The sequence below is a fragment of the Brassica napus genome, chromosome C6, assembly GCF_020379485.1.
Source record: "Brassica napus cultivar Da-Ae chromosome C6, Da-Ae, whole genome shotgun sequence".
Classification (NCBI taxonomy): Eukaryota; Viridiplantae; Streptophyta; class Magnoliopsida; order Brassicales; family Brassicaceae; genus Brassica; species Brassica napus.
Genome location: NC_063449.1, coordinates 19,268,756 through 19,282,504, shown reverse-complemented (window position 1 = coordinate 19,282,504; position 13,749 = coordinate 19,268,756). Strand labels below are relative to the sequence as shown.

Here is a 13,749-nt window from a genome sequence, read left to right as displayed (position 1 = left end):
GACGCGATCGGGGAACTCGATCTTCTTCCTCCTCGCAGTAGAACCCTCTGAACGAGCCCCTTTCCTCGCAGACGGATCAGGAATAGATCTCTCACCCGTAACAGGATCACTGCCCCGCGCTGAGACCTCTCTCTCCTCAGGAGGGGTTTCAAGAGAAACGTCGCCTCCCGCGACAACTTCGACGAGGCCTGTCTCCGCATCAGAAGGACGCGGCTCTGCCTCAACGGACTTCTTCTTCTTCTTCTTCCTGGGACGATCTTCAGGCGCCGCTTCGGAACGGTCAGACTCGACGGAACCCCTTGTAGCGCCTTCTCGTCCTACTGCCGGCGCCTCGCCGCGATCAATGGAGGAAGTAGCCCCTTCGTAAGGTCTCTTCCTTCCTCTCTCTCTCCCTTCCTTGCTTCCAAACCCTCAGAGGTTTCGTCGAGAGAAGCGATCTCTTCAAGAGGAAGCTCTTCGGTTGCTTTTCTCCTGGGTTTCTTGCTCTTCTTCTTCTTTTTAGGACTTGAGGCAGGAGGTTCCGCCCCAACGTCTTTGTCGACTAAACCAGGAGCTCCTTCCTTCGAAGCTTGGTCTGCGTCAGGACTGGTCGACCCTTGCACATCGGCAGGAATTGACTTCTTCGAAAGCAATTGCAGCTTCCCCTTCAACAGTGCACTCAAATCCGGCACTCCGTCCATCTTCCTAGCTTCGTCCAGAAGTTTCTGCTGTTTCCGAGTAAAAAGGGACAGACGCGACTTACGGGGCCCGAGTAAAACAGGAAGCTTCGATTCCCAATCAGCTGTAAAAAAAAAGAAGAGAGACTAAGTTGTTGATAGAACTTCTTGGAGAAAGACCGATGAACTCACCTCTAGCAATCCGAGCTTCTTGACGTCTTATCCACTCTCGACTAAGATCAGGCCAACGAAGATGACTGTGAGCCGCGATCGCCTGAGCACTCTCGAAGAATTTCTCCCGGTATGCGATCGTATTCGGGTGACGAACTGCAACAACAAGAAACACGCCGTTAGGATACTCGAATAAGGCATGATGACAACAAACACTATCTACCAAACGTTTTGTTCCATAGAACGCGGTAGTCGTCCCCAGGTGGCTCCGAGAAGGCATGCTCGTCAGATTTGACGTAAAAATATGAGCGCTGCCAGTCCTTCGTCTTGTTCGGGTGCCCTGACAAGACGTTGTAGCTCGAGCGCATCTTCACTGAAAATATTCCATGTGGCTCCACCTTCGTAAAAGTCAACTCTTCGAATACTCTCACACTCATCGAAACATCTATCTCCGCTGCCATCACCATTAGCATAACCGCGATGCGCAGCGACCCGTTAAGCAACTGACAGATGGCGATGTCCCGACGGAATGCGTACGACGTGATCAGTCGGGGAATTGGAAACCAGAGCTTCGTATGGTCTCCAAAATAAGACTCATAGACACACTGATAGCCAATCGGAGGCGACCAAGGACGCTGTCCCTTGGAAGGAATGATGTATGTAACGCCGGCACCTCCACTTCGCCTCAACAAATCCTTCACCGTCTTGTGGGAGGAGCAAGAATCGAAGACATTCCCCCATAACTGAGCCCGCGGGTCAAGAAGCAATTCAGACGGGAGTGGGCCGAGTTTTTCGAAGATCCCACCAGGATGATAGATCGTGGGTCGGTAGTCTATCTGGTCGAAAGGAATCTCCCGACTAGTTCGTCTCAAAGATCTTGAGGCTTGGCCAGACGCTTCAGAGCCGCTACCGCTCACGTCACTGCTCCCGACTTCAACGCGATCCGCGCGTTCGTCACGGATCATCTTATGAGCATCAGCGACCAAAAGGCGTTGAGATAGGGTCATATTGTCTAAATCCCGAAGAGCATCGCGATGAATCAAGTCGAAATCATCCAGTGGGCTGTCAGCTACCCGTTAATCTCTGGTCGGACTCGGAGAATCTGCGACGCCCTTCCCTTTTTCTTCTCGCGACAAACGACCTCTCAGAGGCATGATCCTGGATTTAGGGGACGACTACAACCGCCAGACGATACCGACAAGCCTGTGTGAGGAGAAACGTACCTAGAGAGAGAAAGTAAAAGTAGAGAGAAGGAAGAGAAAAGCGGAATACCTGAACTTGCCGAGAAGAATGACGAAAGCGAAATGGAGGAGCCTATTTATAGCAAAAGCAAGGGCACATCCTCCGAAGCGCAATCATTAGGTCTACAGAAACCTAAATGGGCCTCCAAGGGCCGCCTAAATACCCAAAGGCTTACTCGCGATGGTTCGGTTTCTTGTTCAAACCGATAACTAATCGAGATGCCAGACCAAAATTAATCCCCGATTTCGGTCTAATCCGGTTTTCTAACGTAAACCGATGAGATAAGCTTGAGCTCTTATATCGGGGTAATTCACCTACCGAGTAAAACGTGCCTCCGTGACAAAAACCTCGGCGAGCAAAGCAGATCATGAAGAAGTACTACTCTAAGCGACTAGAAACGTCAATAAAACGGCGTGCGACTAAACACGCTAGGTCCTGATATACGAACGAACCTGACCCACAAATTCATTGAGACCGCTACGCCGCTCACAAGTGAACTGGGGGGGGGAGACTTATTGCAGGAGATGGATTACATCCCTCCACAAGGCCCATCGAATAACATGCCCTAGCCCGGCAAGCTTGACCAGTTTAGTCGGCTTAAGCGGCTAAAGATGTCGGCTCGACCCCAGAGTACTTTTAGCCGATCAGCTAAGCCGACTAAATAAGCTCGGCTTATAAAGAACAGTAACAAGGCCCGCATACTCGGCCTTTAATGACAGGGCCCAAAGGACGACACGATTAGGGCATCACGGACGAGGACACTATAAGAGGGGATGAGGAGACAACGAAAAGAGGGGATTTTTGGACAACACACACAGAAGCGGCTAGATCTAGGGTTTCCTAATCATCTCTTTGATCCTGTTGCTTAAACCTTTGATCTTGTCTCCTTATTTCCCGTCAATCTTGTAACCTCTTGTTTGATTCTAATAAAAACGTCTTTAGTCACCCCATTCCTACGTTCATCATTCTAATCAACCGAATCGTGCACAAACAGGTATCAGAATCTACAGGGTTACGTTATGGTCGATAGAATCATTGTTTATGACTGATTGTTTTAAGAATCCTGGAAATCAGCTCTCTCATAAAATGTCTACTTCCCATCTTTCATCCTTCGATTCTCAGTTTGCAATTTTCACTCTTCCTAAAAAGTAAAAGAAGCCATTCTTCCTCCTCTAATATTACTTTCTTATATGAAATCGAGTGTGTTATGGGCGATCAACTACCTGAACTACCCTTCCTCTGGTAAATTTAGGTATGGGCATAAAATTCTGAACCTGAAATTTGAACCGAACCCGAACCGAAAAACTCGACCCATTATCCGATCTGAAATGCAAAAATACCCAAACATGTTTTATAGGGTGGCACAAAAAATATTCGAACCCGAAATGTTATTAACTGAACCCGAACGGGTAACCCGAAAAATCTGAAACTAATAGTCAATATAAATATTTTGAAATATATATAAGTGTTTCACTTATAAAATTCAATATTTGTGGTGATATGATATATAAAAATGAATATTAAAATTTTAAGTACACGATTAGTTATAAATAGGTATCTATATATATAAAAATATGTTGGTCTCCCTCCTGTTGCGCCACCTCAGCGCCAGGTCAGAAAGTCGACTCCTATACTGTCGACACGTGTCCCCTTCTTTTTAAAAATTTAAAAATGCTAGCCTGTGTCTTTAAAATGGGCTTCCACGAAACTTTCTAATTTCTAGTGTACGGATAATGTTCTTTGGGCCGCTATATCCAAGCAAATGCTAGGCCCGTCTCTGAATTTGCGTGTGGGTCTGAAGCTTTGTCAGCACTCTCCGAATGTGTTTATTTATGTCGGTTTTGTCTATGTTCTTCAGCTTCCAGCTGTTACAAATCGAATTAATTGAACATAATTAACCAAAAATTAACTCTTCATGCCCACTACACCATGATCTTGCATTCACTGATTCTTATCATTCATTCAGACGGTCATTCACCTATAAAAAGCTAAGGATTCATCTCTAAAGCATCATCCTCACAGTTCCTATTATCCAGAGAAATTTTATTATCAGAATAAGGGCTGCCTTATTACTCGCTAACACCACCCTTCTTTATATATGTCAAATCCGAACTCAAGAAATGGCACCCCCGCATCTCTCAGCACTTCCTCAACGAGCATATCGTAATTCCTTCACCTCAAAATCAGAAGATACAGCAACTTTCTGATGAACCACGGTGGGTAGTTAGCTGGTGAGGAGCATATCAAGGCAAAGGAAGCAAAGAGGACGGGATGGCTGTAATAAATTTTTAGGGGTAGTGAAGGAGGCAAAACGGAGGCGGACTTGGACAGTGAAAAAGGGACTTAGGATTGAAGGAAGACAGACGGGCCACAAGATTTAACAAACTTTTGAGATTTTAATAAATGGCAAGAAGAGAAGGTTAAAGAGGATCTAGATTTTGTGCAGAGAAGAAAATGATAACGGTGAGGAGATATTACGAGATGTACGACGGCGAGCATAGAGAAACTGATCCGGTCGTTTTATGCGGCGGAGAAAGAAAAAGATTTTCAACCGCAAAAAAACAATGTTTAGTCTAGGTTTTTTTCTATTTAATAAAATATATGTTTAGTGGATTACTTTAATTGCATATTGGGTTTATTATTTTTAGATGGTCTTCAGGTAATTTGGGCTAAGAGAACATATTTAAATAGATCAAATATATAAAAACTTTAAAAAGATACAAATTTGGTTAAAAAACTATTAGATTCGACTATATAGTTGGACGATAAATTTGAGACCGGAGATAAGAAGACAATTTTTTTTTACTATTTATTCCCTATTTTTTTTGAAAAAAATTCTCCCACTTGGATATTTTATTTTTCTCTAAAATTGGTATTTGACATATATATATATTTGTGCCATCAAATCATCAAAACAGAGAAAATTGATATTTCACCATTTTAAATTTAGATTTTTCTATAATGACATATAAAATATACATATATACCACACCCTATCATTTTAAAGTTTATTTTTTATTATCAAGTCTATATATTAAATAGTAAAATGAATATGAATTCCTATAAAATTAAAACAGTATTTTCACAAGATTTGTTTTTAAAGATAATTAATTGTACTAATATATAGATAGATTCTAAATAAATATAAAATTTGTTTACCTTTTTGTCATTTAGATATCTAAAGATTGAAAGTAATATAAAAGTTCATTTGTAATTTAGATCAAAAATATTTATTTCATAAATAATTAATAATAGTTTATATAGAAGGATATGGATGAACAAAAAGAATGCATGAAATATATGTATCTCCATAAGTGGCACACAAACAATCCGGAGCGGAAAAGTGCTGGAGAAAAATCAAACGTTTCTTATCCGATGTTTCTATCACAAGGAAGAAGTCTTGCGGTACTAACATGATCTTCATAATGCCACCAAAAGTTGGAAGTTTAATGATCTTGAAAGTAGATGCATTGATTGTTTCTATTTCAAGTAAATGGAAACATTTTTAGAGGAAGTTTACCATGCATAACTACAGTCTCAACTCATAGACACAATTTCTTTTTTTTTTCTCACTTCTCTGTTTCAGTGTTTGAAATTTTGATTAGTTATGCTTTGATAATCTCTTCGCATTCAGTGCTTCCATTGCTTCAATTTTTTTAATTTTTTTAATTATGAACACTATGATCCTATAAACAAATCAAACTAACCGGGATGAAAAATAAGATTATAAGCAAAAAAAAATAAAACTAACACAAAATATACATAACTTGATCAGTAACCGTCTGACAATATGTGCTGTCATTTTAGTTATAAAAAAATAAAATAACAAATCTTATTGATAAAAAGTTCTCTGGAACATATCAAATAAAATTTATTCACACTCCAACAATATTCATATAAACACTTCTTTACAATACAAGTAACTTTGGTCACGTTACATATCATGTGAAACTCTGGGTTAACTTCAATTACAGTTATTTATATTACATTACAATTTTATTATTTTATTCACCTCTTCAATATCATATTCAGCCTAAAATAAACCGTTAATGCAACTTCCTGCGGTCCAAGCCATTTATACAAATGATAACCATAAAAACCACAAACCCATTTTTAGAGTCCAAAATATAACAAACTAAATTTAACAAATCAATAATGGATTCAGATTTATAAAAAAACATACAGCCAGGAGACCAAACCTATCTAATATGTTACACTCTGCAACCTTTTAATATAAAAAATACCACAACCTCTTAATATAGACACAGCCATCAAAATCAAATATAATAAATCTTAACATATATACTTTTTCCATGCCCAAACATTCTTAAAAACAATAAACATTATCATACATTTTTCTTGCAAATGCTAATATAACATACGCAATGAAAATATACAATAATATAGTTATATATATCATGCTTAAACGATATCCAAAATGTTTGCTTTAGTTAATATCATATTTTAATGGTTCTTGCTTATTTTTTAAGAAATATTTATTAAAAATATTTTTAAAATCTATTCAATTCAAAAAAGCAAATATTGTGGACAAAGTAAAATATTTATATTTTTAAAGAATTATTATAACATAGTAACAAATATATAATATCTAAAAAGAAGAATTAGCAAAATTTGTAGTAAAATGGTGACAATTTAAAATATATTTATATTGTTCGTTCATTTGCTTACCCGCCCGTAGGGCGGGTCCGACCCTAGTTCTCTATAAGGTAATGCATATTGTTTACAAATAATGTTTATTTTCATGTTTGATTTAACATTTTATTGTTATTTTATCAATTTTATGTGTGATATGATTAATTTTTATTTAATTTAGGGGTTTTTCTTTATGTGTTGTTTTAAATTTTTGTTTTTTACTTTGGTTATATTTGAACCGAACCGATATAACTCGAATCCGAACGATATGTGGTTATTTTACGGGTTTTAAAATGCAATACAATTTTGAACCGAACCTGAAGTGTTATTATCCGAACCCGACCCGTACTAATATAATTTTAGTATGAGACCTAAGAGCGTAAACCCAAAAATCCGAACCTAACCCGAACCAAACCGAAAGGGTACCCGAACGCTCATGCCTAGGTAAATTCATACGAATACATTATAAAATGACTAACACCTTCTTAGTCAAGGGCGTTTGTAAGAAAAGGACTACCAGACATAGCCCGAATAGCCTTAATCGACTCTCGATTCATAGCAACAAGCTTGCATCGGAACAGTTCAAACGACATAAAATGCATCAACTGTATTCATAACACTGTTTCCAAACTTTAATGTTTCGTTACAAGACCCAAATCTCTTAAAGACACTCAAGGTTCAGCTTCAACTAATCGGAGCACCTATGCAAGAAAAGAGTGTACTAGCTACTCTACATCACCAGATCGTCTACCGAATTCAAGATCATGCTCTTGATCTTGTGTTACCCTCATCCGATGAAGCACTATATCTCGAAGTCTCATCCACGTCCCAATCACCCAAGTTTATACAGATTCTCCGACAAATATCTCGCGAAGAGTTACTGTATCGATTACTAGAATCATGGGTCACGAGTTATGAAAATCTCCGTCAAGGTACTCAGTCGTCTTGTCAATCATCAGAAGCCTGCTTTCATTCTCGAAATGATTAAACAACTGATATCAAATTTGAGAAACCTTGATCATCATCATTTCAGAAGCAATTATTCACTCAATTTGCGATACAAGTTGATGAACGAGACTTCTATGGTCCAACGAATCAGCAAGTTCCCAAACCAATCTCTTTTGGTTAAGATGGAAAAATAGTCTATCTTTTTATGGATGAGGATGAACATCAATACTTTGATGTTTGCTCTTGTACTGGTTGTCTAGAAGCAAACTACGAATCTGATAAAGATGGTCGCATTTGTCGGCAATATAAGAAGTAAAGGTAGGAGACACTTCGGTCGCTCCACTTGGTGAAAGAAAGTACGACTTTATAGTCCAATACTTTGTCAGAAAGGAGGATCCGAAACATCAAGTCATGATGATAAATCCGGATGATTTCCCTCCACGTGAAGATTCTTCAAGAATAACTTCGCTCATAGCCCAAAAAATCTCTCTCAAACTGTCAACTCTTCTGGTCCCGACTAACATCCATGTCCATTTTTTCTATTTACGTATTTTCTGTACATGAACACATTTTCCATCAATATTTTTATGTCCATGTATTTTTGTATAACTATACTATATATATATGGATCTTAAAATATAGAAAAAGTACAATTTCTTGTAACAATTATATTTGTTTTATATATCATAAAATTTTGGAAAATAAAATAAAAACATTAGATTGAATGAATAATAATAACATAAAATAAATAAATAACTACCTAAATGGAAGTTAGTCTATGAGCAATCTACTTGGGAGTTCTTATATGACCTGCAATGCCAGTCTCCAGTTTTTGAACCTTGTGGTCATGGTTTTTTCAACGGGGAGGATTTGCTAGAGGAAATGAGTTGACACGCGGCAAAGGAGTAGAAGATCGCAAATGACACATGTCTACTGATTACTGGAGTTGTTGAGAAGAAATTTGTTACGGAGAAAGTCATAAAAAGAGTGAAAAGGAGCGATTGGAACAAAAAAAAAAAAGAGTGAAAAGGAGCTTTTGAAGATTCATTCAAAAAAGTGTGTTCATCTTTTTTTTGGAGCTTTTCTGAGTGTGTAACAACCCTCTTGTCATAGTTTTTGAGTTGTTTCTTGATAAGTAAACTTTTTTTTTTTTTTGAAAGTGTTAAATTTTATTCCTCAAAAAAAGCCTTTATACAAAGAGTGCAACCATTGATCTAATTCCTTGTTATGCAACATTGGATGGAGTTGATTCTATCATATATCGAAGTATATTCTTACTGTATCATCTAGCCACGGTGGATTGCGAAGATGGAGCACGAAGGTAGTAGCAGGGTAGTGCTTGTACAGTAACAGTGTCTACTACTTGTAATGTGATGTGTCTGAAACATGAAGTTGCATGAAAGTCTTGTCTTTTTTTTAATTATTATGATTACAGAGGAACTTTGGCGTGAAAATATGAAACAGCTTTCAAGAGTTTATTAGCCTTATGCAACACAATACTTATAAGAATCTAATAGTTTTTTAGAGATAAAAACCTTTGAGAGAGGCGAACTTATTGAGGATCTCTTCTTCGCGTTTAACAGCATTTTCTTTCTTCATCACCCATTCTGGTTTCTTCGAGTTAGCTGCTTGAACTTCCTGCACCACTTTTGGAATCGAGTTAGCCACCATCTTTTGCCCATAGCTCAGATCAACTTTCTCTTTCTCCTTTTTACTGATCCAACGGGTCAGTTCAGTGCGTCTAGCTTGTAGCTGAGCGATTTGGTCGTCAATCTGACGGATAGTCTCAGAGTTTGCATCAACTTCCGTCTGGATATTGCCAAGCTTGTCTTTTAAATCGCTGTACTCGTACTTGAGAGAAGCGACTTTGGCTTTGTTAAGCTCGAGAGCAGAGAAGAATCTATCAGCTTCCACTATCACGTTCTTGTTCTCCTGAAACACTTGGCTGAAAGTTGGAATCTCTTCGATAAGCTTCAACCTCACAATCTCTTCAGCTGAGAGGCTTGGATCTTTCTTAAGTTTTGTTGCTAAGGCTGCTAGCTCCGCAGCTTCATTAGACATGAGCAAGGAAGAGAAGTCTTTGTCGAGAAGCGATGAAAGCTTCATCCGAGCTTCTGCCCATTCATATTCTTTCACTGGAGAGCTTGCAGTGACAGGAAGAGAAGAAGAAGAAGACTCCTGTCCTGCTTCTGAAGGCTGCTGCTGAAGAAGATTCTCCAGTGTGTTCAGATAATTGTCAAACTCTTCCGGGTTGATCTCCACAGGGGAGTGAGAGACCGCAAGGACACCGTTCATAGGAGAAACATAGACATGAGGAATCGGAGCATCTTCTTGTTTCTCTGCAGCGCTACCTCTGCGTTTCTTCATTCTATTGCCGGGTTTTGTTGCAGCTGCTTCGTTCTCTTTTTCTTCTTCCAAGTCAACCATATCGCCTTGTTTCTGTCTTGTGGAGCGTCTCGAAGAAGAGGATGGCTTCTGTTTGGTGGCTTCTTTCTTTTTCCTGCCGCTAGCTTTAGGTTTGACTTGAACAGGTTCATAAGTCTGTGTCTGCACCTGTTTTCTCTTCCTCTGGCTGTAACGCGAAGTTGAACCTTCATTCTTCGCATCCTCAACATTCTCACCTTCTTTGTTAGTCTCTTCAAAGAGAGATGCAGCATCAACTACATAGAAGGAAACATCATCAATACGTCAGCAGGCTTTACGAAAAAAGAAGAGCTTTTACTAACCTCTATCGGCGGGCTGAAACAAAGCAGGGATGTTCCAGCTAAAAGATGCAAAGAAGGCAATAACATCCATCTCAGGGAAATTCGTCTCGAGATAACGAGAAAGAGTGTTTTTGGTGGCAAATGACTTTGGTGCATTCTTCATCTTAAGCCTCTCAGGGAGGATGAGGAACCTATCCTTATGAAACCCAGTAGCACTCACTCTCCTCCCAACTCTCCACGTCCAAACATCGCCGGGGCTGGGGAAATCAACAGGCGCAAAAGGCAAACCTTGACCACTAGAAACCGGTGGAATCGCTGGGAGTTGGTTCAGATCCGTTTCACCAGGAGTGAAAGTGAAGGAGCTTCTGTTCACATGATCATCACCATCTCCATCTCCTCCCCTGTTGAACAATTTATTCTCCCCAAAGTTGTGGTTACTGACTGGGACTTGTTCACCATCAAATCTGTGCAGGTTCGAAAATAGAAACATAAGCACAAACAAGATCATGCATGTCCAGTCCGAAACAAAGCTGATCATGTCTCAATTGAACACAATTCCTTCCTACTAATTTCAGAGCATACAAACTGTGATTAACGTGATGATATCTCGAATTAAGACTTACCCAGGCGGATTTTGACTCATCTCTTGATCCGTATCCATCGGAGCAGACCCGAAACCCTAATGTCCTGCGATGGAGTAACAACTTTTATCAAACAATGGCAGGATCTAAAGCTTTTCATCTCCAAGACCCTACTACTACACAGCTTTATCAATTTCACATATCCGAAAATTACCATTACACCCTTTAGTTGGGTTGAAAGATGTGAAAATTACAGTAATGCCACTAACACAAAACAAATAATCTCCCAAAACGGGGGCGTAAGTTGTTATTATGACACTCCTCACGGCGAATGCTCTCGGGTCACTTCTCGGGAATGCAATCTCCACGAGCTCTATGCGTTTGGGCCGTGTCGTCCACGCGCGAATCGTCAAGACCCTCGACTCGCCTCCTCCTCCGTTCCTGGCAAACTACCTCATCAACATGTACTCCAAACTCGACCATCCCGACTCGGCTCGACTCCTTCTCCGCCTCACTCCTTCCCGGAACGTCGTCTCCTGGACGTCACTCGTATCCGGGCTGGTTCAAAACGGTCACTTCTCCTCCGCGCTGCTTGAGTTCTTGGAAATGCGACGAGAAGGTGTTTTCCCAAACGACTTCACCTTCCCTTGCGCCTTCAAAGCCGCGGCTTCTTTGCGGTCGCCAGTTACTGGGAAACAGATTCATGCGCTTTCTGTGAAGTGTGGACGTATACTTGATGTCTTTGTTGGCTGCAGTGCTTTTGATATGTATTGTAAGACCAAGCTTAGGGGTGATGCTCGCAAGATGTTCGACGAAATTCCTCACAGGAATCTTGCAACTTGGAATGCTTTTTTATCTAACTCTGTCACTGATGGAAGGCCTAGGGAAGCTGCTGGAGCTTTTATTGAGTTCAGGAAGATTGGTGGACACCCCAATTCCATAACTTTTTGCGCTTTCCTTAATGCTTGCTCAGATGGGTTGTTACTTAGTCTAGGTGAGCAGTTGCATGGGCTTGTGATTCGTTGTGGGTTCGATACAGATGTGTCTGTGTGTAATGGGTTGATCGATTTCTATGGAAAGTGTAACAAGATTCACTGCGGTGAGACTGTGTTTGCTGAAATGGGGACAAAAAATGCTGTTTCTTGGTGTTCCTTGGTGGCTGCGTATGTGCAGAATCATGAAGATGAGAAGGCGTCTTTGTTGTTCCTACGTTCAAGGAAGGAGATTGTTCAGACTTCTGATTTTATGATCTCAAGCACTCTGAGTGCGTGTGCTGGTATGGCAGGTCTTGAGTTGGGGAGATCGGTACATGCTCACGCTGTGAAAGCTTGCGTTGAAAGTACTATCTTTGTGGGAAGTGCACTAGTTGACATGTATGGAAAATGCGGATGTATAGAAGATTCTGAACAAGCTTTCGATGAGATGCCTGAAAAGAACTTAGTGACGATGAATTCACTGATCGGTGGATATGCTCATCAGGGTCAGGTTGATATGGCATTGGCGTTATTTGATCAAATGGCACCACGTGGTTCCGGTCCGGCTCCAAATTATATGACGTTTGTGTCCGTGCTTTCAGCTTGTAGTAGAGCAGGGGATGTGGAAAACGGTATGAAGATATTTGATTCGATGAAGAGCTGTTACGGCATCGAGCCAGGAGCTGAGCACTATTCATGCGTTGTGGACATGCTAGGGAGAGCTGGGATGGTGGAACGAGCATACGAATTCATAAAGAAAATGCCAATTCAACCCACAATCTCGGTTTGGGGCGCTCTTCAGAATGCTTGTAGGATGCATAGTAAGCCACACCTCGGAGTATTGGCAGCTGAGAACCTTTTTAAACTTGACCCTAAAGATTCTGGCAACCACGTTCTGCTTTCCAATACGTTTGCAGCAGCTGGAAGGTAAGTGGATTTAAACCAAAAGATTGTATTTTCACGACGGCATGATCAAACTATATTATAACCAATGTTTGTTAGGTGGGCGGAAGCCAACACCGTGAGAGAGGAGATGAAAGGGGTAGGAATCAAGAAAGGAACCGGGTACAGTTGGATCACAGTAAAGAACCAAGTCCATACGTTTCAAGCTAAGGACATATCACACAGAATGAACAAAGAGATCCAGACAATGCTGTCCAAGCTAAGGAATGAGATGGAGGCTGCAGGGTACAAGCCCGACCTGAAACTCTCTCTTTACGATCTGGAGGAAGAAGAGAAAGCGGCGGAACTCGCGCACCACAGTGAGAAACTGGCTCTAGCGTTTGGCTTGCTAGCTTTACCACTCGGTGTTCCCATCAGGATCACAAAGAACCTTAGGATCTGTGGAGATTGTCACAGCTTCTTCAAGTTTGTGTCTGGGAGTGTTAAGAGAGATATCATTGTGAGAGACAATAACCGGTTTCATCGGTTCGTGGGTGGGACTTGTTCTTGTAAGGATTATTGGTAATGTTTTTAGTTTAGGTTACAGTTTTATATCTTTGTAAAACTATAAAGAGAGTGACTAATTCAATTTACTATTAATTTTGATGAAATATAAACATTTTCTCTAATAACATACATTTTTCTGTAGTCGAATATGATCATCAAGACTTCGTCTAAATCTACGTTCTAAATTAATTTAAAATTATTAAATTATTAAAGATTGTATAAAGATAGGTCCAGGTGCGTTGACATCCTCTTAATACGCAATTTTTGCATGTATAAAATAAGCATTGCCAAAAGTCCTCCTAATCACTCAATCACATTTGGCTTTGACTAACAAACTAAACAACCATACATGTCTACTTTTCTAAGGAAG

The 13,749-nt window shown here is 40.2% G+C and overlaps 2 protein-coding genes across 2 annotated transcripts; one reads left to right on the top strand and one right to left on the bottom strand.

Moving 5' to 3' along the window:
- Window positions 1–9,062: 9,062 nt before the first annotated feature.
- LOC106406616 lies at window positions 9,063–11,170 on the bottom strand. The gene is made up of 3 exons (XM_013847310.3): window positions 10,999–11,170; window positions 10,397–10,839; window positions 9,063–10,330 (listed from the first exon to the last, which is right to left on the bottom strand). Exons 1-3 carry the CDS (start codon window positions 11,034–11,036, stop codon window positions 9,192–9,194), a joined length of 1,620 nt encoding a protein of 539 aa, XP_013702764.2. The 5' UTR covers window positions 11,037–11,170; the 3' UTR covers window positions 9,063–9,191.
- Window positions 11,171–11,197: 27 nt separating this feature from the next.
- LOC106406122 (pentatricopeptide repeat-containing protein At4g14850-like) lies at window positions 11,198–13,506 on the top strand. The gene is made up of 2 exons (XM_048760761.1): window positions 11,198–12,857; window positions 12,933–13,506. The coding sequence occupies exons 1-2, from the start codon at window positions 11,269–11,271 to the stop codon at window positions 13,396–13,398; spliced, it is 2,055 nt and encodes a 684-aa protein (XP_048616718.1). The 5' UTR covers window positions 11,198–11,268; the 3' UTR covers window positions 13,399–13,506.
- Window positions 13,507–13,749: the final 243 nt, after the last annotated feature.

Coding starts and splice junctions, on each gene's coding strand:
- LOC106406616 (XM_013847310.3), bottom strand. CDS start 11,036: ATGGATACGGATCAAGAGATGAGTCAAAATCCGCCTGG. Junction 10,840..10,998: donor ATGAGTCAAAATCCGCCTGG/GTAAGTCTTAAT, acceptor GAACCTGCACAG/ATTTGATGGTGAACAAGTCC. Junction 10,331..10,396: donor GTTTCAGCCCGCCGATAGAG/GTTAGTAAAAGC, acceptor CCTTCTATGTAG/TTGATGCTGCATCTCTCTTT.
- LOC106406122 (XM_048760761.1), top strand. CDS start 11,269: ATGACACTCCTCACGGCGAATGCTCTCGGGTCACTTCTCGGGAATGCA. Junction 12,858..12,932: donor ACGTTTGCAGCAGCTGGAAG/GTAAGTGGATTT, acceptor AATGTTTGTTAG/GTGGGCGGAAGCCAACACCG.